The following is a 23,749-nucleotide window of genomic DNA, read 5'->3' on the forward strand; positions in this document are numbered from 1 at the left end:
CCCGGGGATTCCCTCCTGTAAATACTGACACACTCCCGGGGATTCACTCCTGTAAATACTGACACACTCACGGGGATTACCCCCTGTAAATACTGACACACACCCCGGGAACCCCCTGTAAATACTGACAGACGCTCGGGGATTCCCTCCTGTAAATACTGACAGACTCTCGGGGATTCCCTCCTGTAAATACTGACACACCCCCGGGGATTCCCTCCTGCAGATGCTTACACACCCCCGGAGATTCCCCCCTGTAAATACTGACACACTCCCGGGGAAATCCCTCCTGTAAATACTGACACACTTCCGGGGATTCCCTCCTGTAAATACTGACACACTCCTGGGGAACCCCCTGTAAATACTGACAGACTCTCGGGGATTCCCTCCTGTAAATACTGACACACTCCCGGGGATTCCCTCCTGTAAATACTGACACACTTCCGGGGATTCCCTCCTGTAAATACTGACACACTTCCGGGGATTCCCTCCTTTAAATACTGACACACTCCTGGGGAACCCCCTGTAAATACTGACACACTCCTGGGGAACCCCCTGTAAATACTGACACACTCCTGGGGATTCCCTCCTGTAAATACTGACAGACTCTCGGGGATTCCCTCCTGTAAATACTGACACACTCTCGGGGATTCCCTCCTGTAAATACTGACACACCCCCGGGGATTCCCTCCTGCAAATGCTTACACACTCCCGGGGATTCACTCCTGCAAATACTGACACACTCCGGGGATTCACTCCTGTAAATACTGACACACCCCCGGGGATTCCCCCCTGTAAATACTGACACACCCCCGGGGATACCCTCCTGTAAATACTGACACACCCTCGGAGATTCCCCCCTGTAAATACTGACACACTCCCGGGGATTCCCTCCTGTAAATACTGACACACTCCCGGGGATTCACCCCTGTAAATACTGACACAATCCCTGGGATTCCCTCCTGTAAATACTCACACACTCCCGGGGATTCCCCCCTGGAAATACTCGCACACTCCCGGGGATTCCCCCCTGGAAATACTGGCACACTCCCGGGGATTCCCTCCTGTAAATACTGACACACTCCCCAGAACCCTCTGTAAATACTGACACACTCCCGGGGATTCCTTCCTGTAAATACTGACACACCCCCGGGATTCCCCTCTGTAAATACTGACACACCCCCGGGATTCCCCTCTGTAAATACTGACACACTCCCGAGGATTCCTTCCTGTAAATACTGACACACCCCCGGCATTCCCCTCTGTAAATACTGACACACTCCCGGGGATTCCTTCCTGTAAATACTGACACACTCCCGGGGATTCCTTCCTGTCAATACTGACACACTCCCCAGGAACCCCCTGTAAATACTGACACACTCCCGGGGATTCCCTCCTGTAACAGCGGCGCAGTAGTTAGCTCCGCAACCTCACAGTTCCAGCGACCCGGGTTCAATTCTGGGTACTGCCTGTGTAGAGTTTGCAAGTTCTCCCTGTGTCTGCATGGGATTCCGCCGGGTGCTCCGGTTTCCTCCCACAGCCAAAGACTTGCAGGTTGATAGGTAAATTGGCCATTGTAAATTGCCCCTAGTGTAGGTAGGGGAATTGAGGGAAGGTGGGGATGTGGTAGGAATATGGGTTTAATGTAGGATTAGTATAAATGGGTGGTTGTTGGTCGGCACAGTCTCGGTGGGCTTTAGGGCCTGTTTCAGTGCTGTATCACTCTAATCTAATCTAAATACAGACACAATCCCCGGGATTCCCTCCTGTAAATACTGACACACTCCTTTCTCTGCCCCCCCCCACCCCCGCCCTTTCTCTCCCCTCCCCCTGCCCTTTCTCTCCCCTCCCCCCGCCCTTTCTCTCCCCTCCCCCCGCCCTTTCTCTCCCCTCTGGGTCCTGCCTGTGTGGAGTTTGCAAGTTCTCCCTGTGTCTGCATGGGTTTTCTCCGGGTGCTCCGGTTTCCTCCCACAAGCCATTGGGCATTATAAATTGTCACTAGTGTATAGGTAGGTGGTAGGGAAATATAGGGACAGGTGGGGATGTTTGGTAGGAATATGGGATTAGTGTAGGATTAGTATAAATGGGTGGTTGATGGTCGGCACAGACTCGGTGGGCCGAAGGGCCTGTTTCAGTGCTGTATCTCTAATCGAATCTAATTATACAGCACAGAAACAGGCCATTCGGCCCATCGTGTCTGTGCTGGCCATCAAGCACCTGTCTATTCTAATCCCATTTTCCAGCACTTGGCCCGTAGACCTGTATGCTATGACGTTTCAAGTGCTCATCTAAATACTTCTTAAATATTGTGAGGGTTCCTGCCTCTACCACCTCTTCAGGCAGTGTGTTCCAGATTCCAACCACCCTCTGGGTGAAAAATCTTTTCGTCAAATTCACTCTAAACCTCCTGCCCCTTACCTTAAATCTATTCCCCCTGGTTATTGACCCCTCCGCTAAGGGAAAAAGTTTCTTCCTATCTAACCTATCAATGCCTCTCACAATTTTGTACACCTCAATCAGGTCCCCCCTCAGCCTTCTCTGCTGTAAGGAAAACAACCCTAGCTTATCCAGTCTCTCTTCATAGCTGAAATGCTCCAGCCCAGGCAACATCCTGATGAATCTCCTCTGCACCCTCTCCAGTGCAATCACATCCAGTTAATCCCTTCTTTCTTTTCCACGCCAGCACCACCAGACGCCATCGTCATCTCAGGGACCGCGGATCAAGCACGTGTGCCGACGCGCGGCAGTGGCGCTGGGTAAACCGCGGGCAATGGTTCCTGCCGACGTCCCGCGGCTCAGCGCGCTGCCAATGCATGAGAGAGACAGCATCATGACGGCGCAGTTGGACGGTACGTGACAGTCCAGAGGGTGGGGAGCAGAGAGGCAGAAAGGAAAAGAACTAAAAAGCAGAGAAGTGATGTGAAAGGCATATTAAACCTTGATTAGACCACACTTGGAGCGCTGTGTGCAGTTCCGATCTCCATAATTAAAAACAGGAAATGCTGGAAATACTCAGCAGGTCTGGCAGCATCTGTGGAGAGAGAAGCAGAGTTAACGTTTCAGGTCAGTGACCCTTCATCAGAACTGACAGATATTAGAAATGTACAAGATTTTAAGCAAGTAAAGCGGGGGTGGGGCAAGAGATAACAAAAGAGAAAGGTGTTGATAGGACAAGGTCGCACAGAATAACCGACCAGAAGGTCATGGAGCAAAGGCAAACGGTATGTTAATGGTGTGCTGAAAGACAAAGCGTTAGTACAGAGAGGGTGTCAATTGACTGTAAAGCACAAAGCACTCCAAGCACAAACATTAAAAAATAATGTTAAAAAACAGAAGCAGTGGATAGGCACAGTAGAAACAAACTAAACACACTAAAAAAAAAATAAAAATAACCAATTAAAAAAGACCTAAAGTAAAATAACGAAAGAAAAAATAACTAAAGGTAAAAAGTGGGGGGGGGGGCCCGTCATGCTCTGAAATGATTGAACTTAATGTTCAGCCCGGCAGGCTGTAGTGTGCCTAATCGGTAAATGAGATGCTGTTCCTCGAGCTTGCGTAGATGTTCACTGGAACACTGCAGCAATCCCAGGACAGAGATGTGAGCATGAGAGCAGGGGGGAGTGTTGAAATGGCAAGCAACCGGAAGCTCAGGGTCCTGCTTGCGGACTGAACGGAGGTGTTCCGCAAAGCGGTCACCCAGTCTGCGCTTAGTCTCCCCAATGTGGAGGAGACCACACTGTGAGCAGCGAATACAGTATACTACATTGAAAGAAGTACAAGTAAATCGCTGCTTCACCTGAAAGGAGTGTTTGGGGCCTGGGATAGTGAGGAGAGAGGAGGTAAATGGGCAGGTATTACACCTCCTGCGATTGCAAGGGAAGGTGCCCTGGGATGGGGACGAGGTGGTGGGGGTAATGGAGGAGTAGACCAGGGTGTCGCGGAGGGAACGATCCCTTCGGAATGCTGACAGGGGAAGGGAGGGGAAGATGCGACTGGTAGTGGCATCACGCTGGAGGTGGCGGAAATGGCGGAGGATGATCCTTTGGATATGAAGGCTGATGGGATGAAAAGTGAGGACAAGGGGAACCCTGTCACAGTTCTGGGAGGGAGGGGAAGGGGTGAGGGTAGAGGTGCGGGGAATGGGCCGGACACGGTTGAGGGCCCTGTCAACCACAGTGGAGAGGAAATCCTCGGTTGAGGGAAAAGGAAGACATATCAGAAGCACCGTCATGGAAGGTAGTCCCGATCTCCATAAATCTTGCTAAGACTCCACTTGGAGCACTGTGCACAGTTCTGGTCTCCATAAACCTTGGTTAGACCACACTTGTACTACAGTCATGCGCTATTGGGAGAGAGGGAGGCAGTGGGGTTAGTGAGGGATTCCTGCTCCTAATCACTGTCTTGTGAGCCCTGAGTTAGAGAGAGGGTATCGTCTGTGATGCTCTCCTTGGTCGAATAGTCTGTTCCCTTCGCGATTAAACACTCCCTCAGGGCTGTAGGGGGTGTAGAGGGCAGTTAGCAACACTGGGCAGGGTTAGTGGGAGGGCGGGGGGGTGCTGTCCAGCAGGGATTCCTCAGTTAACGGACTGTGTTTTCTCTCTCTCTCTGTCTGTCTGTCTCCCTCTCTCTCTCTCTCTCTCTCTCTCTTTGCCTTCCAGCGGATTCCTCCTGCTCATCCTCATCCGAGGCGGAGAGTCCTGCGCCCGTGGTCTCGGTAGCGGAAGCGGAAGAGGTCGCCGAGGCGGCAGGGACGGCAGCGGAGGAGGAGCCCAAGCTGCCCGTGGTCAGCGGGCAGCCCAAGCGCCGAGGAAACCGCTGCGGCTGCTGCAAGGGCTGCAGGAACCCGGAGGACTGCGGCAAGTGCGTCAACTGCCTGGACAAGCCCAAGTTTGGAGGCCGGAACACCAAGAAACAGTGCTGCGTGTAAGTGCTGCCTCCTGCGGTCGAATTATCCGCCCCTCCCTCATTCTCTTTTGCTTGCCTTGGGACCAGTACCCGGGGCGAAAGTCAGTGTCCACGGGGGGTGGGGGGGGTGGGTGGCGGGGGGAAGTGGGGAGAGACTAGCGGCAGATGGGGAAAGAGTGGGGGCCAGGGGGATGTGGGGAGAGACTAGTGGCAGATGGGGAAAGAGTGGGGGCCGGGGGGAAGTGGGGAGAGACTAGCGGCAGATGGGGAAAGAGTGGGGGAAAGTGGGGAGAGACTAGTGGCAGATGGGGAAAGAGTGGGGGAAAGTGGGGAGAGACTAGTGGCAGATGGGGAAAGAGTGGGGGCTGGGGGGAAGTGGGGAGAGACTAGCGGCAGATGGGGAAAGAGTGGGGGAAAGTGGGGAGAGACTAGTGGCAGATGGGGAAAGAGTGGGGGAAAGTGGGGAGAGACTAGCGGCAGATGGGGAAAGAGTGGGGGCCGGGGGGAAGTGGGGAGAGACTAGCGGCAGATGGGGAAAGAGTGGGGGCCGGGGGGAAGTGGAAGAGACTAGCGGCAGATGGGGAAAGAGTGGGGGCCGGGGGGAAGTGGGGAGAGACTAGCGGCAGATGGGGAAAGAGTGGGGGCCGGGGGGAAGTGGAAGAGACTAGCGGCAGATGGGGAAAGAGTGGGGGCCGGGGGGAAGTGGGGAGAGACTAGCGTCAGATGGGGAAAGAGTGGGGGAAAGTGGGGAGAGACTAGCGGCAGATGGGGAAAGAGCGGGGGGAAGTGGGAGAGACTAGCGACGGATGGGGAAAGAGCGGGGGAAAGTGGGGAGAGACTAGCGGCGGATGGTGAAAGAGCGGGGGCCGGGGGGAAGTGGGAGAGACTAGCGGCGGATGGTGAAAGAGCGGGGGGAAGTGGGGAGAGACTAGCGGCAGGTGGGGGGAAGTGGGGAGAGACTAGCGGCGGATGGGGAAAGAGCGGGGGGAAGTGGGGAGAGACTAGCGGCAGGTGGGGGGAAGTGGGGAGAGACTAGCGGCAGATGGGGAAAGAGTGGGGGGAAGTGGGGAGAGACTAGCGGCAGATGGGGAAAGAGAGGGGTCCAGGGGGAAGTGGGGAGAGACTAGCGGCAGATGGGGAAAGAGAGGGGTCCGGGGGAAGTGGGAGAGACTAGCGGCAGATGGGGAAAGAGAGGGGTCCAGGGGGAAGTGGGAGAGACTAGTGGCGGATGGGGAAAGAGAGGGGGCCGGGGGAAGTGGGGAGAGACTAGTGGCAGATGGGGAAAGAGCGGAGGCCGGGGGGAAGTGGGAGAGACTAGTGGCAGATGGGGAAAGAGAGGGGGCCGGGGGGAAGTGGGAGAGACTAGCGGCAGATGGGGAAAGAGAGGGGTCCAAGGGGAAGTGGGAGAGACTAGCGGCAGATGGAGAAAGAGCTGTGGTAGGGGGAAGTGGGGAGAGACTAGCGGCAGATGGAGAAAGAGAGGGGGCCGGGGGGAAGTGGGGAGAGACGAGCGGCAGATGGGGAAAGAGAGGGGGCCGGGGGGAAGTGGGGAGAGACTAGCGGCAGATGGGGAAAGAGAGGGGTCCAGGGGGAAGTGGGGAGAGACTAGCGGCAGATGGGGAAAGAGAGGGAGCCGGGGGGAAGTGGGGAGAGGCTAGCGGCAGATGGGGAAAGAGAGGGGGCCGGGGGGAAGTGGGGAGAGACTAGCAGCAGATGGGGAAAGAGAGGGGTCCGGGGGGAAGTGGGGAGAGACTAGCAGCAGATGGGGAAAGAGAGGGGTCCAGGGGGAAGTGGGGAGAGACTAGCGGCAGATGGGGAAAGAGAGGGAGCCGGGGGGAAGTGGGGAGAGGCTAGCGGCAGATGGGGAAAGAGAGGGGGCCGGGGGGAAGTGGGGAGAGACTAGCAGCAGATGGGGAAAGAGAGGGGTCCAGGGGGAAGTGGGGAGAGGCTAGCGGCAGATGGGGAAAGAGCTGGGGCCGGGGGGAAGTGGGGAGAGGCTAGCGGCAGATGGGGAAAGAGCTGGGGCCGGGGGAAGTAGGAGAGACTAGCGGCAGAAGGGTAAAGAGAGGGGGCCGGGGGGAAGTGGGGAGAGACTAGCGGCAGATGGGGAAAGAGAGGGGGCCGGGGGGAAGTGGGGAGAGACTAGCGGCAGATGGGGAAAGAGAGGGGGCCGGGGGGAAGTGGGGAGAGACTAGCGGCGGATGGGGAAAGAGAGGGGTCCGGGGAGAAGTGGGGAGAGACTAGCGGCAGATGGGGAAAGAGAGGGGACCGGGGGGAAGTGGGGAGAGACTAGCGGCAGATGGGGAAAGAGAGGGGTCCGGGGAGAAGTGGGGAGAGACTAGCGGCAGATGGGGAAAGAGAGGGGACCGGGGGGAAGTGGGGAGAGACTAGCGGCAGATGGGGAAAGAGAGGGGACCGGGGGGAAGTGGGGAGAGACTAGCGGCAGATGGGGAAAGAGAGGGGACCGGGGGGAAGTGGGGAGAGACTAGCGGCGGATGGGTAAAGAGAGGGGGCCGGGGGGAAGTGGGGAGAGACTAGCGGCAGATGGGGAAAGAGAGGGGACCGGGGAGAAGTGGGGAGAGACTAGCGGCAGATGGGGAAAGAGAGGGGACCGGGGGGAAGTGGGGAGAGACTAGCGGCGGATGGGTAAAGAGAGGGGGCCGGGGGGAAGTGGGGAGAGACTAGCGGCAGATGGGGAAAGAGAGGGGACCGGGGAGAAGTGGGGAGAGACTAGCGGCAGATGGGGAAAGAGAGGGGACCGGGGGGAAGTGGGGAGAGACTAGCGGCGGATGGGTAAAGAGAGGGGGCCGGGGGGAAGTGGGGAGAGACTAGCGGCGGATGGGGAAAGAGAGGGGGCCGGGAAGTGGGGACGAACTGGATAAATCTTTCAAAGAAAGAAAGGCTGGTTATTTCTATCACGACTTTCATGATTTTAGAATGTCCCAAAGAGCCTCACAGCCAATGAAGGACTTTTTTTTGAATTGTGGTCACTTTTGTGATGCCGGAACTGCGGCAGGCAATTTGCGCACAGCAAGATCCCACAAACAGCCATGTGCTAATGACCCAGATCATCTGTTTTAGATGAATAGACAATTCCCAGGGATTGCGAGGCTGTGGCATTAGTTTGGGGATTGATGCAAAGCTATTGGGAGAGAGCAGGGCAGTGGGCTTAGTCTGGGGATTGATTCAGGGCTGTGGGGGGAGAGTAGGGCAGTGAGATTAGTTTGGGGATTGATACACGGCTGTGGGGGGAGAATAGGGCAGTGAGATTAGTTTCGGGATTGATACAGGGCTATGGGGGGAGAGCGGGGCAGTGGGATTAATTTGGGGATTGATACAGGGCTATGGGGGGAGAGCGGGGCAGTCGGATTAGTTTGGGGATTGATACCGGGCTATGGGGGGAAAGCGGGGCAGTGGGATTAGTTTGGGGATTGATACAGGGGTATGGGGGGAGAGCGGGGCAGTGGGATTAGTTTGGGGATTGTTGGCTATGGGGGGAGAGCGGGGCAGTGGGATTAGTTTGGGGATTGATACAGGGCTATGGAGAGAGAGTGGAGCAGTGGGATTAGTTTGGGGATTGATACAGGGCTATGGAGAGAGAGCGGAGCAGTGGGATTAGTTTTGGGATTGATACAGGGCTATGGGGAGAGAGCGGAGCAGTGGGATTAGTTTGGGGATTGATACAGGGCTATGGGGAGAGAGCGGGGCAGTGGGATTAGTTTGGGGATTGATACAGGGCTATGGAGAGAGAGCGGAGCAGTGGGATTAGTTTTGGGATTGATACAGGGCTATGGGGAGAGAGCGGAGCAGTGGGATTAGTTTGGGGATTGATACAGGGCTATGGGGAGAGAGCAGGGCAGTGGGATTAGTTTTGGGATTGATACAGGGCTATGGGGAGAGAGCGGAGCAGTGGGATTAGTTTTGGGATTGATACAGGGCTATGGGGAGAGAGCGGAGCAGTGGGATTAGTTTGGGGATTGATACAGGGCTATGGGGAGAGAGCGGGGCAGTGGGATTAGTTTGGGGATTGATACAGGGCTATGGGGAGAGAGCGGAGCAGTGGATCCCCTGTGTCCTGGGACCAGTATATACGGTTAAAGCAGCGACAGAGAAATGCGGACGAACGCACTGCTGCGTGTGGGAGCTTGCCGTGCGCAAATTGGCTGCTGCGTTTTCTCCGTCACAGTGGCTGCACTTGAGAAGTACTTGGTTGGCTGTGCCGCATTTTAGGACGGGGCAGGCGCTGTGGAGATGCAAGTCTTTCGTTGCAGTGACACAGAAGCAGCCTGTGGGCTGGAGTGTGCTGCTGCTGTTGGCTGCTGCCACCTTGTGTTGAGCAGCTATCTTGCAGGCAGGCACGTGCTCCAGAGATCCCCCCTCGAAAGGGCTGCAGTTATACTGCAGCTCTCGCGTGCCTGCGCCATGGCATGTCTCGTCCCCGGGCGCCGCTGAGGGGGGGGATTTTTGTGGGTTCCCGTGATGCTGGGAGGCCCCACATCACGGAAGTCAGAGAGCGGTCAGCACTGTCGGGTTTTCCAGCCTATAACTCCTTCCCATTGCCCTCCTTTTGGGAAAGAGCAGAGGGTGAATGGGACTAACAGGAGGGCTCTCTGTCAAAGAGCCATCACAGACACGACCGGCCCAATGGCCTCCTTCTGTGATCGATGATTATCTCTTATCCTGTGTCATTGCAGGTGGCGGAAGTGCGATAAAATAGAACGAAGGCGACAGGAACGTCTGGCGAACGGTAAGGAACACTCTTTATTGAGTTACAGCACTGGGGTTAGATACAGAGTAAAGCTCCCTCTACACTGTCCCCATCAAACACTCCCAGGACAGGTACAGTACGGGGGGTTAGATACAGAGTAAAGCTCCCTCTACACTGTCCCCATCAAACACTCCCAGGACAGGTACAGTACGGGGGGTTAGATACAGAGTAAAGCTCCCTCTACACTGTCCCCATCAAACACTCCCCAGGACAGGTACAGTACGGGGGGTTAGATACAGAGTAAAGCTCCCTCTACACTGTCCCCATCAAACACTCCCAGGACAGGTACAGTACGGGGGTTAGATACAGAGTAAAGCTCCCTCTACACTGTCCACATCAAACACACCCAGGACAGGTACAGCACGGGGGTTAGATACAGAGTAAAACTCCCTCTACACTGTCCCCATCAAACACTCCCAGGACAGGTACAGCACGGGGGTTAGATACAGAGTAAAGCTCCCTCTACACTGTCCACATCAAACACACCCAGGACAGGTACAGTACGGGGGTTAGATACAGAGTAAAGCTCCCTCTACACTGTCCCCATGAAACACTCCCAGGACAGGTACAGTACGGGGGGTTAGATACAGAGTAAAGCTCCCTCTACACTGTCCACATCAAACACTCCCCAGGGCGGGTACAGCACAGGGGTGACTGCTGCCTGATTGAGGACTGCTCAGTGGTTCATGAGGTTCAACTGACTGGCTGTGGGTTGGAAGGTGGAGGCTGTGTGACTGCTGCATGAGGAAGACAGAAATTGAAAGGAAGGTTTTTTTCCATCTCTCCTTGTTCCAAAAGAGGAGGCCAAAAGAACTGACAGCTCTTGTGAGTTTTTTTGAAGCCCTTTCATTGATTGTTGTGGGGAGGGGGAAAGAAGAGACCTGGAGACCTTGGGTGGGGCTGTTTTGTTTGCACCTCCTCCCACTCCGCCAAAGAAAAAAAAAGAAAAAAAAAAAAACGGGGTTAGATACAGAGTAAAGCTCCCTCTACACTGTCCCCCGTCAAACACTCCCCAGGACAGGTACAGCACGGGGGTTAGATACAGAGTAAAGCTCCCTCTACACTGTCCCCCATCAAACACTCCCCAGGACAGGTACAGCACGGGGGTTAGATACAGAGTAAAGCTCCCTCTACACTGTCCCCATCAAACACTCCCCAGGACAGGTACAGCACGGGGGTTAGATACAGAGTAAAGCTCCCTCTACACTGTCCCCCATCAAACACTCCCCAGGACAGGTACAGTACGGGGGTTAGATACAGAGTAAAGCTCCCTCTACACTGTCCCCCATCAAACACTCCCCAGGACAGGTACAGCACGGGGGGTTAGATACAGAGTAAAGTTCCCTCTACACTGCCTCAGTGAGCAAATCATCCTTCCTGTGGCCCTCCATTATCCTTTCCGATTTCCACCCCAATTCCTGGCTTGTGGCCTGAATGAGCTTATCATGTTACAGTGTTCGTTGCCCGAGAAAGTATTCAGTTCTTCCTTAAACTCGTGTCACACAGCCCCCTCAGATACAGACAGGAGTTAAGAGAACCAAAGCAAAGAAACGGGGTTAGATAAAGATTGAAACTCTCTCTCTACATTGTTTTAACTGTGTGCCTCAAGCCCTCTCTTAACAGCTGCGCAGCTACTGCAGCAGTGGGAGTATTTTAAATAGCTTCACTCACCAGCCGTCGGGCGTGCTGTCTAAATGAGATCAATGTCAGTGCTGAATGGAAGGTAGATTGAGAACACCCCAAATTCCATTGGAGCCTCACGGCCTGCAGAAAAGCTGGCTGGACCTTAACCTAGGTCCGATCGATAAATATCTTGTGTCCAAACCAGTGCAATGCCCAACAACGTGCATTTATATCGTGCCTGTCGCATGGTGAGATCCCCCAAGGTGCTGGACAGGAGTGTAAATCGGGCACGATTTTCTCCCGAGCCACATCAGGAGATATTCGGGACCGGCCACCAAAAGCTCAGGCAAGGAGGTAGTTTTTTTTAAGCAGCGTCTTAGAGGAGGAGAGAGAGAGAGAGAGGCGGAGAGGTTTAGGGAGGGAATTCCAGTGCTTAGGGCCCCCCAGGCAGCTGAAGGCGACGCCGGCGGTAAACGTTTGCCCCGCGCCCCTCCTGCCGCCAATTAACCGGCCGTTGCCTGTCTCCCCCGCCCCCCCCCTCGCAGTGCGCAAGAGGAGCCGGATCACACTGCTGCCGACCATCGACAGCCGGCCCGTCATGGGCAAGGACGACGAGGAGTGGCTGCCCGACTCCCGAGGTTACGCGGCCTACGAGTACATGCTGGACGCCGCGGTGCAGGAGGAGGAGCAGGTGAAGAATGGCGACACCTCCCTGGGCGTGGTGGAGACCCTGGGCGCCGACACGCAGCTGCAGCGCAAATCCATCCGGCGCACCGCCCGCCAGTGGTCCTACTACGCCCTGTTCGAAGAGTCTGACTTGTCAGACTCCGACACTGACTCAAAACTGCCCTCCAACTCGCTGAAGGGTAAGCGGGGGACCCTGGTTGTGGGGGGGAGGCGTGGGATTTGTGGGGTCGACAAGAATAGACATGCCTCGCGTCACGACACAGGAGCAGGCGAAGGCCTTTCTGCCCCCCCTCGATCCTGTTACACATGAACAGGAGAAGGCCCATTCAGTCCCTCTTGATCCTGTTACACAGGAACAGGAGGAGGCCCATTCAGTCCCTCTTGAGCCTGTTACACAGGAACAGGAGGAGGCCCATTCAGTCCCTCTTGAGCCTGTTACACAGGAACAGGAGGAGGCCCATTCAGCCCCCTCTCGAGCCTGTTACACAGGAACAGGAGGAGGACCATTCAGTCCCTCTCAAGCCTGTTTCACAGTAACAGGAGGAGGCCCATTCAGCCCCCCCTCGATCCTGTTACACAGGAGCAGGAGGAGGCCTTTCAGCCCGTCTCGAGACTGTTGGACAGGAACAGGAGGAGGCCACAGTGCGATCGAAGGCGGAGGGCCATGGATTGGGTGGTTCGGAAGGGCAGCTCGTCGGCAGTGAAGAGCTGGGGGCGATGTGAGGCAGCCCCCAGCGGAGGTTCGGTCGAGGGCGTGTGTGGGAGAGCAGCCCCCTCAAGGCGGGCATTTTGGTGGTTGGTGACAGAGGTCAGCGGAGGGGGGGGTCAGTGGGTGGTAGCGGGACGGAGAGCCGTTTGGTGGATGCGTTTGGCTGTGTGCAGGACAGCCAGGGGGGAGGAGATGTCTGGTGGGGCGATTGGTCAAGAGGCGGAGTGTCTGAGGGGAGCCTGGTTTGGGGAGGGAATGGGGTGGAGGGTGGGTTTGTGTGTGTGAGAGGGAATGACCTGGACTAATGCCAATTCTTTGTGCTGGCAACCAGATGACCTTCAATCTCTAATGGACGAGCAGGGGCGACTAAAACCCTTGCACTTGAAGGCGAGGAAAAGCAGGGAGAAGGTGAGTGTGGCTGTGAAATCAGAACCGTTCCCAATGGATTTCTCCAATTCCCACTTTTGAAAGTTACTATTGAATCTGCTTCCACCGCCCTTTCAGGCAGCGCGTTCCAGATCACAACAACTCACTGCGTCAAAAACATTCTCCTCCTCTCCCCCCCCTCTGGTTCTTTTACCGATTATCCTCAATCTGTGTCACTCTGGTTACCGACCCTCCCGCCACTGGGAACAGTTTCTCCTCATTTACTCCCATCAAAAACCCCCTCATGATTTTGAACGCCTCGATTAAATCTCCCCCTTAACCTTCTCTGCTGTAAGGAGAACAATCCCAGCTTCTCCCAGTCTCTCCACATTAACTGAATTCCCTCATCCCTGGGACTGTCTCGTCCGCACCCTCTCCGATGATGATGAATTATAAAATTGAGTACTTGTATCTACCTCCCTCAGAGGTCTCGGAGTGCAAATCGATCTGGAATCGGGGAGCAGGGCGCCCATTTTGAAATCCACCCGATATTCCTATCCAGTCTCGGACAAAATACTTCGAGGCACAGACAAAGCATTTGACAAGAATACCTCACCTGGTAGCTGCACACATGTGGGTGCTGAGTTCATATGAAGGAGGTGTCTCCCTAAGGGGAACATCCGGTGCTTTTCATTTCAGTTTAAACTAAAGAGCTTCCTAAACTTAGGTGTGAAACCCTCCAGCTCACTGGCACCGGTGAGTGGATTTCAAAGTTCAGTGTCCTAGCAGTGCTGAGAACGCTCCCTTTGGCCCTGCACTTACACCCAGTGTGGTCTAACCAAGGTATATGGAGACCGGAACTGTGCTCAGTGCTCCAAGTGTGGTCCAACCAAGATCTATGGAGACTGGAACTGTGCACAGTGCTCCAAGTGTGGTCTAACCGAGATCTATGGAGACCGGAACTGTGCACAGTGCTCCAAGTGTGGTCCAACCAAGGTATATGGAGACTGGAACTGTGCACAGTGCTCCAAGTGTGGTCCAACAAAGATCTATGGAGACTGGAACTGTGCACAGTGCTCCAAGTGTGGTCTAACTGAGTTTTATGCAGGTTTAATGTAGCTTCTCTGCTTGTCATTCAGTTCTTCTAGAAAGAAACTCCAGTGCTTGTTTTGATTTTTTTAAAATGATCTGATAAACCTGCCTCGCGCGCGTATCTGTCGTCCTGGATCCCTCTGTCCCTCCACCCCACTAGTGTCACTGGGGTTTGCTTGGGAGGCAGTCGGACCTCTGTAGGGTCGGGGGATACCCAGCCCTTGCACCTCCTTCCCAGCCCCTCGCTGTATGGGCGTTGGCCGGGGAGAGGATCGGGCTCCGCTCGACGCATCTGCTTGCCCGGTTTCACGGCTGAAGAGGGGGGAGCCCAGGCCAAGGTGATGGAGGGTGAGCTCGGGGTGGGTGAGGCGGGGAGGGGGGGGGGATGGTGGTGGTTGAAGTGGAGGTTAAAACGGTTTTAATCACACCTGGTCCGTTCCCCCACCCCCTCCCCCTCCCCGTCCCCCACACAGGATCGGCCGGTTCTACTGAGCAAGCAGGAACAATTAGTGCTGAGTCCCTTGAGCCCGTTCACCAACAGCAACAGTGGCAGGCAGAAGGGGCCATCGGACGGCGTGCATCGGATACGAGTGGACTTCAAGGTGAGCCTGCATTTTGGAAGGGGGGGGGGAGGAAGGCGGTGGTTCGGTGGGGTGGGCCGCCCCGTTCCCCCCCCTCGCAGTGTGTTAGGCGGGGCCCATTCCCCACGGGGCGCGGACGGCGGGTCGCCCAGCTGAGTGGGCACGGCAGCAGCTGCCTCTCCAGACGGCTGAGGTTTTGAGGCGCTCACTTCTCTGCTTCTTCTCCCTCCCCCTTTTCCAGGAGGACTGCAACATTGAAAACGTGTGGCTGATGGGCGGTCTCAGCGTGCTCTCGTCTGTTCCCATCCTCCCTCGGGTTCTCTGCCTGCTGTGCGCCAGCCAAGGCCACCACGAGGTAAGTTTGTTTTTTTACCTACTACAGTGCAGTCGCCAGCACGACCGTTGATGCTGGGGCTCATTTCAAGGGAGGCCGTTTTTTGCTGGGGGGTGGGGGGGGTGGGTGCGTGAAGCCAGGAAGCACTTCTTTACACAAAGGGGAGTGGAAATATGGAGCTCTCTGCCCCCCCCCCCCCCGCCCCCCAACCGAGAAAAATCTGTTGAGGCCGGGGCGGTGTCAACTGAAAGTTTCAAACCCGAGATCGATAGATTTTTGTTAGTTAGCGGGATAAAGGGCGACAGAACCACGGGGTTAAGATACAGGTCAGCCATGGTCTAATTGAATGGTGCGACAGGCTTGAGGGGCTGAATGGCCTCCTCCTGTTCCTGTGCCGAGTACTTTGAGACATTTAACCGAGGCCCCCCCCCCCCCCGTCTGCCCTCTCAGGTGGGTGTAAAAGATCCCACGGCCACTATTTGGAAGAAGAGCCGGGGTGGGTGGGATCTTGCTGTGCACAGATTGGCTGCCGCGTTTCCGACATTACAAACGGCGAGCGCACTTTGAAATAAAAAAGTAACGTCCTTGTCTGCACAGTGCTTTGGGACGTGCTGAGGGGGTCAGAGTTGCTGGAGAAATGGGAACTTGTTTGCTATTTCTGCGCTCCACTGTAATATGTCTTCAATCCAGGGATACAGTTATCACTGATCTCCTTGCTAGTTTCTAGTTTCTTGCTAGAATCAACAGGCTCTCTACTGAGAGTGCGGTTCTGTCTCAGGATCGCTGGACAACAGTCCACTAATCCCATGACAAGTCGAAGTTGACAATGGAAATCGTTAAAACCTTTTATTTAGTTGTTAAGTTGGAAGAGCAGTAGTGGCAGGGGGATTCAGTGGTCAGGGGATCAGGCGGGCAGCAGTCAACGTGACTCCGGGATGGTGTGCTGCCTCCCCCGGTGCCAGGGTCAAGGAGGTCACAGAGGCGGCTGCGGGACACCCTTCTGGGGGAGGGTGAGCAGCCAGAGGTCGTGGTCCGCATTGGTGCCAGTGACCGCGGTAAGAAGAGGGAATGAGGTCCTGAAAGCAGATTTTCGGGCGTGAGGAAGGAAATCAAAAAGCAGGACCTCAAGAGCAGTAATCTCAGGATTACTCCCAGTGCCACGTGCAAGTGAGCGTAGGAACAGGAGGATTGATCGATTGAACGCGCGGCTGGAGAATTGGTTTAGGAGGGAGGGCGTCAGATTTCTGAGGCATTGGGACCAGTTCGGGGGCAGGTGGGACCTGTACAAGATGGACCGGCTACACCTCAACAGGACCGGAACTGACCTCTTCGCAGGGAGATTTTGCGAGTGCTGTTGGGGAGGGTTTAAACTAGCTAGTCAGGGGAATGGCAACCTGAGAGGTAACTCCAATTTGAACCATAGAAAAATTACGGCACAGAAAGAGGCCATTCGGCCCTACATGTCCGTGCCGGCCGAATAAAACTAGCTGCCCAGTCCAATGGGAAAATACTGAGAAGTGTAGAGGAAGTGAGGGACCTTGGAGTGAATGTCCACAGATCCCTGAAGGTAGCAGGACAGGTCGATAAGGTGGTTAAGAAGGCATATGGAATCCTTTCCTTTGTTAGCCGAGGTGTAGAATATAAGAGCAGGGAGGTTATGCTGGAACTGTATAACTCATTGGTTAGGACACAACTTGAGTACAGCGTGCAGTTCTGGTCACCTCATTACAGAAAGGATGTAATTGCACTAGAGAGGGTACAGGGGAGATTTACGAGGATGTTGCCAGGACTGGAAAAATGCAGCTATGAGGAAAGATTGGATAGGCTGGGGTTGTTCTCCTTGGAACAGAGAAGGCTGAGGGGAGATCTGATTGAAATGTACAAAATTTTGAGGGGCCTGGATAGAGTGGAGGTGAAGGGTCTATTCACCTTAGCAGAGAGGTCAGTGACGAGGGGGCAGAGATTTAAAGTGATTGGTCGGAAAATTAGAGGGGAGATGAGGAAAACCTTTTCACCCAGAGGGTGGTGATGGTCTGGAACTCACTGCCTGAAAGGGTAGTTGAGGCAGAAACACACAACTCATTTAAAAGGAGTCTGGATTTGCACCTCAAGTGCTGTAATCTGCAGGGCTACGGATCAAATGCTGGAAGGTGGGATTAGAATAGGTGGATCGTTTTTTGGCCAGCACAGACATGATGGGCCAAGTGGCCTCTTTCTGTGCCTTAAACCTTCTATGATAATCCTACCTTCCAGCACCTGGTCCATAGCCTCTCAGGTTCCAGCACTTCAGGTGCAGGTTCAGGTACCTCTTAAATGAGTTGAGGGTTTCTGCCTCCACCACCGATCCGGGCAGTGAATTCCAGACACCCACCACCCTCTGGGTGAAAAGACTTTTCCTCATGTCCCCTCGAATCCTTCTACCAATCGCCTTAAATCTGTGCCCCCTGGTATTTGACCTCTCCGCCAGGGGAAGCAGGTCCTTCCTGTCTAACTCGGCCCCTCATAATTTTGTACACCTCAATTAAGTCACCCCTGAGCCTCCTCTGTTCTCAGGAAAACAACTCTAGCCTATCCAAACTGTCCTCATAGCTGCAACTTTCAAGCCCTGGCAACATTCTTGTAAATCTCCTCTGTACTCTCTCCAGAGTAATTATGTAAGGAAGTAAAGCTGATAACAGGAAATAAAGCTGGTAACAGGAAGTAGAAAAGTAGCAAGCGAAATTAGAAGGCAGGTGAAACAAAGTCGAGCGTCAACTAGGTTTCAAATGCAGAATAATGTCTAAAAGACAAGGTTAAGGGCACTCTACCTGAATGCACGAAGCATACGCAACAAGGTAGATGATTTAAAGACACAAATAGAGGTAAATGGGTATGATCTAATCACCATTACAAAAACTTGGCTACGGGGTGACCAAGACTGGAACTGAATATTCAAGGATATTCAACATTTAGGAAGGACAGGCAAAAAGTACAAGGAGGTGGTGTTGTGCTGCTGATAAGGGATGGGATCGGTACATTAGTCAGGGAGGATCTCAGATCGGAAGAACAAAATGTGGAATCTGTTTGGGTGCAGCTATTTATAATGGGCAATAGAGAAATGGCAGAGAAGCTAAATGATTACTTTGTGTTTGTCTTCACTGAGGAAGATACAAGAAATCTCCCAGAATTAGAGATCCAAGGGATTAGGGAGAATGAGGAATTGAAGGAAATTAGTATTAATAAGAAGGTTGTATTGGAGAAATTAATGGGGCTGAAGGTTGATAAGTCCCCAGGACCTGATATTCTACATCCCAGAATGTTGAAAGAGGTAGCTATGGAGATAGTGGATGAATTGGTGATCATCTTCCAAATGCTATAGATTCTGGAGTGGTTCCTGCAGATTGGAAGGTATCAAATGTCACCTCACTATTTAAGAAAGGAGGGAGAGAGAAAACAGGGAATTACAGACCTGTTAGTCTTACATCAGTCATTGGGAAAATGTTAGAATCTATTCTAAAGGATGTGATAAATGGACACTTGGATAATAATGATCTGATTGGGCAGAGTCAACATGGATTTATGAATGGGAAATCATGTTTGATGAACCTGTTGGAGATTTTTGAGGATGTCACTAACAGAATTGATAAAGGGGAGTCGGTGGATGTGGTATACTTGGATTTTCAGAAGGCTTTTGATAAAGTCCCCCACAGGAGGTTGGTTAGCAAAATTAAAGCACATGGGATAGGAGGTAATATACTGGCATGGATTAAGGATTGGTTAACAGGCAGAAAACAGAGAGTAGGAATAAACAGGTCATTCTCATGTTGGCAGGCTGTGACTAGTGGGGTACTACAGGAATCAGTGCTTGGGCCCCAGCTGTTCACAATATATATCAATGATTTAGATGTGGGGACCAAATGTAATATTTCCAAGTTCGCCGATGACACAAAACTAGGTGGGAATGTGTGTTGTGAGGAAGATGCAAAGCGGCTTCAAGGGGATTTGGACAGACTTAGTGAGTGGGCAAGAACGTGGCAGATGGGATATAATGTGGAAAATGTGAGGTTATCCATGTTGGTAGGAGGAATAGATGTGCAGAGTATTTCTTAAATGGTAAGAGATTAGAAAGTGTCGATGTACAAAGTGACCTGGGTGTCCTTGTCAATAAGTAACTGAAAGCTAACATGCAGCTCTCTCTCTCTCTCTCTCTCTCTCTCTCTCTCTCTTCCCCCACCCCCCCGCCTCCCTCCCTCCCCCTTTCTCTTTCTCCCCTCCCTCCCCCTTTCTCTTTCTCCCCTCCCTCCCCCTTTCTCTTTCTCCCCTCCCTCCCCCTTTCTCTTTCGCCCTTCCCTCCCCCTTTCTCTTTCGCCCCTCCCTCCCCTTTCTCTTTCGCCCATCCCTCCCCTTTCTCTTTCTCCCCTCCCTCCGCCTTTCTGTTTCTCGCCCCCTTTGCTCCCTCTTCCCCCCCCCCATCTCTCCCTCTTCCCCCCCATCTCTCCCTCTTCCCCCCCCCCTCGCTCCCTCTTCCCCCCCCCCCTCGCTCCCTCTTCCCCCCCCATCGCTCCCTCTTCCCCCCCCCCCTCCCCCTCTCTGTATAGATGGTATATTGTCAGGTGTGCTGTGAGCCCTTCCACGGATTCTGTTTGGAGGAGAATGAGAGACCATCGCCCGACCAGAAGGAGAACTGGTGCTGTCGTCGCTGCAAGTTCTGTCACGTCTGCGGCCGCAAGAGCAAAGCTTCGAAGGTACTCGGATGTCCGGAATAGGAATGGGGACTGGAATCCTCAATGACGGGATTCAGATTTTTGGGGATAAGGGTCCCGTGCAAGAAACGGATTTGGGGCATCCAGAACAGGAATATAAGTCGGAAGGAGGAGGGTGGAAAAGAGAAACATTGCTGAGGGAGTGCTGCACTGTCAGAGGGTCAGTCCTGAGGGAGTGCTGCACTGTCGGAGGGTCAGTCCTGAGGGAGTGCTGCACTGTCGGAGGGTCAGTCCTGAGGGAGTGCTGCACTGTCGGAGGGTCAGTCCTGAGGGAGTGCTGCACTGTCGGAGGGTCAGTCCTGAGGGAGTGCTGCACTGTCGGAGGGTCAGTACTGAGGGAGTGCTGCACTGTCGGAGGGTCAGTACTGAGGGAGTGCTGCACTGTCGGAGGGTCAGTCCTGAGGGAGTGCTGCACTGTCGGAGGGTCAGTCCTGAGGGAGTGCTGCACTGTCGGAGGGTCAGTCCTGACGGAGTGCTGCACTGTCGGAGGGTCAGTCCTGAGGGAGTGCTGCACTGTCGGAGGGTCGGTACTGAGGGAGTGCTGCACTGTCCGAGGGTCAGTACTGAGGGAGTGCTGCACTGTCCGAGGGTCAGTACTGAGGGAGTTCTGCACTGTCCGAGGGTCAGTACTGAGGGAGTGCTGCACTGTCCGAGGGTCAGTACTGAGGGAGTGCTGCACTGTCCGAGGGTCAGTACTGAGGGAGCGCTGCACTGTCCGAGGGTCAGTACTGAGGGAGCGCTGCACTGTCCGAGGGTCAGTACTGAGGGAGCGCTGCACTGTCCGAGGGTCAGTACTGAGGGAGTGCTGCACTGTCCGAGGGTCAGTACTGAGGGAGTGCCGCACTGTCGGTGGGTCAGTACTGAGGGAGTGCCGCACTGTCGGAGGGTCAGTACTGAGGGAGTGCCGCACTGTCGGAGGGTCAGTACTGAGGGAGTGCCGCACAGTTGGAGGCTCAGTACTGAGGGAGTGCTGCACTGTCCGAGGGTCAGTACTGAGGGAGTGCCGCACTGTCGGTGGGTCAGTACTGAGGGAGTGCCGCACTGTCGGAGGGTCAGTACTGAGGGAGTGCCGCACTGTCGGAGGGTCAGTACTGAGGGAGTGCCGCACAGTTGGAGGCTCAGTACTGAGGGAGTGCCGCACTGTCTGAGGGTCAATATTTCAATTGCGACATTAAACCGATGCCCCCGTCTGCCCTCTCAGGTATACATGCAGGGTCCCATAGCCACCGTGGGAAGAAGAGCAGGGGGCAGTTTTCCGCCCATGTCCAGGGGCTAATATTGATCCCGGAAACTACGTCAGCAATACACCAGTTGCTCATTGAATCAGACAGCACAGGAGGAGTCCATTCAGCCCATTGTCCCTGTGCTAGCTCTTTGAAAGATCTATCCAATTAGTCCCCACTCTTCCCCCCGCTGCTCTTTCCCCCATCTCCCTGCAAATGTTTCCCCTTCCAGTGTTTCCCCAATTCCCCCTTTTGAAAGTTACTATTGAATCTGCTTCCACCGCCCTTTCAGGCAGCGCGTTCCAGATCACAACAACTCACTGCGTCAAAAACATTCTCCTCCTCTCCCCCCCCCCCCCCCTCTGGTTCTTTTACCGATTATCCTCAATCTGTGTCCCTCTGGTTACCGACCCTCCTGCCACTGGGAACAGTCTCTCCTCATTTACTCCATTCAAACTTTGATCATTTGGGACAGTGGCGCAGTGGTTAGCACCGCAGCCTCACAGCTCCAGGGACCCGGGTTCGATTCTGGGTACTGCCTGTGCGGAGTTTGCAAGTTCTCCCTGTGTCTGCGTGGGTTTCCTCCGGGTGCTCCGGTTTCCTCCCACATGCCAAAGACTTGCAGGTTGATAGGTTAATTGGCCATTATAAATTGCCCCTAGTATAGGTAGGTGGCAGGGAAATATATAGGGACAGGTGGGGATGTGGTAGGAATATGGGATTAGTGTAGGATTAGTATAAATGGGTGGCTGATGGTCGGCACAGACTCGGTGGGCCGAAGGGCCTGTTTCAGTGCTGTATCTCTAAACTAAACTAAACTAAACTAAATCTCACTTTAGACGTCTCTGCTTCAAGGAAAACAAATGCTCACAAAAGGAATTTTCTATTTGTGGGACCTTAGTGTTTCCAAAGGTGATCTGCATTTGCGTATGGTAACTGCACTTGGAGGAGTAATTGGTTGGTCCATGTCTGCTCTCTCCCCACAGCAACTTCTGGAGTGTAACAAGTGTCGAGCCACGTACCACGCTGCCTGTTTGGGACCTAACTACCCAACGAAACCTAGCAAAAAGAGGCAGACCTGGGTAAGTCTCTCCGATCAACCTTCAGCTCACTGGGATGGGTCCGAGCATTCCCTGTGGCATAGTCTTGAAATAGTCCTCAAGCTGGGAATTTTCCCCACTTGCTTAACGTGAGTAAGAGGGCCCCTTAAAGTAGATCAATTCAACCCACCTGCACTGTTCTTTTTCTCATCTCCCTCTGTTTAGTAAAATCAGGAGATCATCATGTGGGGGAATCACAGACACAGACCCACGTCCCATCATCGTGTGGGAGAATCACAGACACAGACCCAGGTCCCATCATCGTGTGGGGGAATCACAGACACAGACCCACGTCCCATCATCGTGTGGGAGAATCACAGACACAGACCCACGTCCCATCACCGTGTGGGGGAATCACAGACACAGACCCACGTCCCATCACCGTGTGGGGGGAATCGCAGACACAGACCCACGTCCCATCACCGTGTGGGGGAATCACAGACACAGACCCGCGTCCCATCACCGTGTGGGGGAATCGCAGACACAGACCCACGTTCCATCACCGTGTGGGGGAATCACAGACACTGACCCACATCCCATCACCGTGTGGGGGAATCACAGACACAGACCCACGTCCCATCACCGTGTGGGGGAATCGCAGACACAGACCCACATCCCATCACCGTGTGGGGGAATCACAGACACAGACCCGCATCCCGTCACCGTGTGGGGGAATCACAGACACTGACCCACATCCCATCACCGTGTGGGGGGAATCACAGACACAGACCCACGTCCCTTCACCGTGTGGGGGAATCGCAGACACAGACCCACGTCCCATCACCGTGTGGGGGAATCGCAGACACAGACCCACGTCCCATCACCATGTGGGGGAATCACAGACACAGACCCACGTCCCTTCACCGTCTGGGGGAATCACAGACACAGACCCACGTCCCATCACCGTGTGGGGGAATCGCAGACACAGACCCACGTCCCATCACCGTGTGGGGGAATCGCAGGCACAGACCCACGTCCCATCACCGTGTGGGGAATCACAGACACAGACCCACGTCCCATCACCGTGTGGGGGAATCGCAGACACAGGCCCACGTCCCGTCACCGTGTGGGGAATCACAGACACAGACCCACATCCCATCACCATGTGGGGGAATCACAGACACAGACCCACGTCCCATCACCGTGTGGGGGAATCGCAGACACAGACCCACGTCCCATCACCGTGTGGGGGAATCACAGACACAGACCCACGTCCCATCACCGTGTGGGGGGAATCACAGACACAGACCCACGTCCATCACCGTGTGGGGGAATCACAGACACAGACCCACGTCCCATCACCGTGTGGGGGAATCACAGACACAGACCCACGTCCCATCACCACTCTCCCTGCATTCAGTGACGGTGGCAGTGCAAAATGCGGAGTGAGCGCTTGTATTATGAACTTTCCGCTCTTCCGCCTCCTGTTCTCCAGGTCTGTCCCAAGTGTGTGCGATGTAAAAGCTGTGGTGCCACCACCCCGGGGAGAAGCTGGGACGCTGAGTGGTCGTACGACTTCACCCTGTGCAACGACTGCGCCAAGCTCTTTGAGAAAGGTGAGAAAGGATAGATGTGCTTTGGAGTATCGATAACTGGGACCGGGGAGGAAGTATGTCAGCCTG

The 23,749-nt window shown here is 54.4% G+C and overlaps 1 protein-coding gene across 1 annotated transcript in view; it reads left to right on the forward strand.

Moving 5' to 3' along the window:
- The window catches only part of LOC137352896 (histone-lysine N-methyltransferase 2B-like), a 110,989-nt gene that overhangs the window by 68,369 nt on the left and 18,871 nt on the right, over positions 1-23,749 (forward strand). Inside the window, exons 5-14 of the mRNA XM_068018742.1 lie at positions 2,681-2,846; positions 4,656-4,920; positions 9,597-9,649; positions 11,839-12,159; positions 13,021-13,097; positions 14,621-14,749; positions 14,970-15,083; positions 19,640-19,786; positions 22,014-22,109; positions 23,563-23,683. Of these exons, the coding sequence (XP_067874843.1) occupies positions 2,681-2,846; positions 4,656-4,920; positions 9,597-9,649; positions 11,839-12,159; positions 13,021-13,097; positions 14,621-14,749; positions 14,970-15,083; positions 19,640-19,786; positions 22,014-22,109; positions 23,563-23,683 (1,489 nt within the window). The remainder of the gene's footprint in view (positions 1-2,680; positions 2,847-4,655; positions 4,921-9,596; positions 9,650-11,838; positions 12,160-13,020; positions 13,098-14,620; positions 14,750-14,969; positions 15,084-19,639; positions 19,787-22,013; positions 22,110-23,562; positions 23,684-23,749) is intronic.

Source organism: Heterodontus francisci, chromosome 39 (assembly GCF_036365525.1).
Source record: "Heterodontus francisci isolate sHetFra1 chromosome 39, sHetFra1.hap1, whole genome shotgun sequence".
In the NCBI taxonomy this organism is placed as follows: domain Eukaryota; kingdom Metazoa; phylum Chordata; class Chondrichthyes; order Heterodontiformes; family Heterodontidae; genus Heterodontus; species Heterodontus francisci.